The sequence below is a fragment of the Pygoscelis adeliae genome, unplaced genomic scaffold, assembly GCF_000699105.1.
Source record: "Pygoscelis adeliae isolate BGI_AS28 unplaced genomic scaffold, ASM69910v1 Scaffold168, whole genome shotgun sequence".
NCBI lineage: Eukaryota > Metazoa > Chordata > Aves > Sphenisciformes > Spheniscidae > Pygoscelis > Pygoscelis adeliae.
In genome coordinates this window covers 2,581,024-2,584,468 of record NW_008825566.1, presented here as the reverse complement: position 1 = coordinate 2,584,468, position 3,445 = coordinate 2,581,024, and the positions used below count along the sequence as shown (strand labels likewise).

Below are 3,445 nucleotides of genomic sequence, written 5' to 3'. Positions count from 1 at the left end.
TTATACTTGTTCTACACACTATTTCCATTGTTCAGTAAAGTTTCCTGTTGCCTGTAAAGCTGCAACACTAGAAGAGGCACAGCAAGCTTTCCCCTAAACCTCTCAGTCCAGACACAGTAAAGCTGTTCCAATGAAAGGCCTTTCTCCAGAACATGGAGCTTTGGATGGCAATAGCACAGAGGATTTGTGCAAAGATGGAATTTACGTGGAAGAGACTCCATGGTCTGGACATGAGCAGGATGGGAGATAGAGGTGCTAAATTAAGGTGCACACAGCCAGTATTTTTCAATGGAAATTGGAAATTCTAAGTGTAAATTCAGATCTGTGCTTTCACATCAGAATCAGGTTCAGAAAGACAGAAGTGAGGGGCCTTCTCACTTACCTATTACACTTCGATCAGTCATTTTTAATACTAATTTCAGTAGAAAAAAAAAAGTAGTAGTAAAGTGACATAAGGTTTTCATAGAATCACAGAATACCAGGTTGGAAGGGACCTCAAGGATCATCTGGTCCAACCCTTCTCGGCAAAAGCACAGTCTAGACAAGATGGCCCAGCACCCTGTCAGGCCGAATCTTAAAAGTGTCCAATGTTGGGGAAACCACCACTTCCCTGGGGAGATTATTCCAACGGCTGATTGTTCTCATTGTGAAAAATTTTCCTTTTGTGTCCGGTCGGAATTTCCCCAGGAGTAACTTATCCTCGTCTTTTCCATGTGACTCCAATTGCTGCCTTTTTCCCCCGGTGAGGGTATTTAAAATAGGAATCCCAACCACAGTTTTTTGCTAGTCATGAGGCCATAAAAGCAATAACTGTACTGACAAAAACTGAATGAAACCCTGGACTGATCAGCACCAGATTAGTATGCTGCTCCTCCATGATAAGAGCAAGCAAGTATGCAGCTGTAATTCTTACCATGGGGCATAGAACTCCACGAGCCACAGGCTCTCACTCTGAATGACCTCCTTGTTGAAGTTAGTTGGTGTTAGCTCTACCACATCATCACTGGCTGAATATAAACCATTAACCGCCAGGAATAACGTGCAGCTCACTGTGCCTAGAACAAAAAGCAAAGCAATCATAGAATCATTAAGGTTGGAAGAGACCTCCAAGATCATCGAGTCCAACCGTCAACCCAACACCACCATGCCCACTAAACCATGTTCCTAAGCGCCTCATCTACATGCAGAACATTTATGATCCTCCTGTTGCCACAGCTAAATCATCACCCCACCCCCTGCAAATGAGCAGGAAAAAGAGGAAAGGAATTCCAGTTTGACCAGAGAAGGCAAGATATGTGCTTTCCCTCCTCACTTAAATCATGATTCCCCATGATCATGTAATATATTCCCTGTGCCTAAAGCTAGCTGGAGTTATGCCACTCCTGCTATGGCTCTCCAGATAGGGTAGCAGCTTTGACAAAATGCTAACTACTACTGGTGCAAGACAAGCAGAATTTCCATGCAGGTCCCCATGATCAGCTACATTTTATTTCAGTCCTTTCTCATAGAAACTCCTAAGCCAATTGCCCACGTCTCTTGCACAGCAGGCACCCAAACACATCTTTCATAGGATCACATAATGCAGGACTGTCCCAACCAGCCTTAGTACAGTTACATTGATTTTAGGACCAGCACTTGATGCACTGGTAAGGAGCTCCTTCATCCTTGCTCATGAGGATCTTAGTCTACTATTGATTTATCTCTCTAGCAACAGACTGGAGAAAAACAGCTAAATCTCTCTGGTTAACAACTCAAGCACTCTTAGAATGCTAAAACACCCCCAAACATTAAAAGGTACAAGGAAATTGCTTTCTTTTAAGAAAGACTTCATACTTCTGGATCTTACTATTGCTTGAGACTTTGTGCATAAAACATCAAGATCATAGAATCATAGAATCATTAAGGTTGGAAGAGACCTCTAAGATCATCAAGTCCAACCGTATATAATCCTTCCTTCCACCTAGTCAGAGAGATTGAGAAGTGACTTGATGAAAGATGACAAGCATCTCTAACTAAATCCACATAGCAAAAGACTTTTCTTAATCCACCAAAGACTGGGGGGAGTAACAGCTCAGACATCGAAGTTGGAACTAGGCAAAAAATAGTTAGCTTTGCTGTGAGTGGTTAATAACTTGAATAGGAAACTGCACACTCTCTCAAGACTGAACGCGAGAGGAAGATACAGTTCAGTGATGCAGAAACTCTACAGCCCATGGTACACAGACTGTGCAGCATCACCTACACTTTATCAGTCCCGCTCAAGAAAAGCCAGTTTCATTACACCTATTCTGCAGGTGGAAGAAGCTGAAAGAAATAACATCTTCCAGGTTACTCAACCAGAGATCAAGACTGAATTGCCACACTGCAACCCAGCGCCCTAATTCGTCACACCACTCCCCCTCCTAATGACTTCTTCTAGCCCCTAGGACACAACCCCTTTCTTTCGGGGTGATCCTAGTTGGTTTCCACCACCAGATTTACACATTAGATTGGCTCTCTCCCTTCAGTATGCCCACACACAAGCAACACTTCATCAGCACTGATCAACTGACTTCCAAGGCGATCCGTGGCTGTCACAGCATGTTACGGTGACCTACAGTACCAGCTGCCACTGGGGTCGAGTAAGAAAACAAGGATGCAAAAAGCTACTTGAATGTCACAGCTACTCTCAAGAGAGAAACCCTTCTCTAGATGGAATGAGACCATTAAATTGAAATCAGCATATTTTAGCATCACCTAAAGATATCTTTGGCAGAATATATTCAGAAGCCAAACACAGTTCACTCAGCTGTTTCTGTAACTTCAAATAGAGAAGTTCTAGCTTATGCAAAAACACCTGCTAAAGAGAACTCACAAAAGAAAGCACATGGTTAAATTCACCTAGTCACGTATCACTGCATCTTTTTTTTTTTTTAAACTGACTCATGAACTGGTGGCATAGTTTTTCTTTCTATAGTGAAATACTCAAGGTTTAATTCACCTTCAGCAAATGAAAAGATCATTTTCCTACAAGAATCTAAGCCAGGAAAACGCAAATCTGTCCTTGATATTAAGGCAAAAACCCCTCACATAATCCCATTTCAAAAGTTGTTTTCTAATGTAAGTGAATTAAGTATTAAGTGAATTAAGACAAGAGCGTTGTTAAACCAACTAAGGCAGCTTCATGCTGGTATTACTAGTCCTCATCGAAAAACCAAGTTGTAACTCTGAAGAGCTGTCAAGAAAAGCTTCTGCTGCGGGATAATTATGATGATTCTGTTAACTTCCTCCTTAAAACACCCGCACCTTCTGCAGCGGAGCTCAGAAGATCTGCTGAAGATCACACACCCCTGCACACGTGCACTCGCTGAGCGAGAGCCTTCCCCTTTCGGCCCTCTGCAGCGTTGTCTGCACCTCCGGTATTTCTATAAAGGGGCCCGAGCCGGACTATTAACAGGTTTACCGA

General features: G+C 42.7%; 1 protein-coding gene across 1 annotated transcript in view; it reads right to left on the bottom strand.

Moving 5' to 3' along the window:
* PDIA6 (protein disulfide isomerase family A, member 6) overlaps nucleotides 1–1,080 on the bottom strand; it is a 13,410-nt gene extending 12,330 nt beyond the window's left edge. The window contains exon 1 of the mRNA XM_009332505.1: nucleotides 914–1,080. Within this exon, the coding sequence (XP_009330780.1) occupies nucleotides 914–1,080 (167 nt within the window). The remainder of the gene's footprint in view (nucleotides 1–913) is intronic.
* Nucleotides 1,081–3,445: the final 2,365 nt, after the last annotated feature.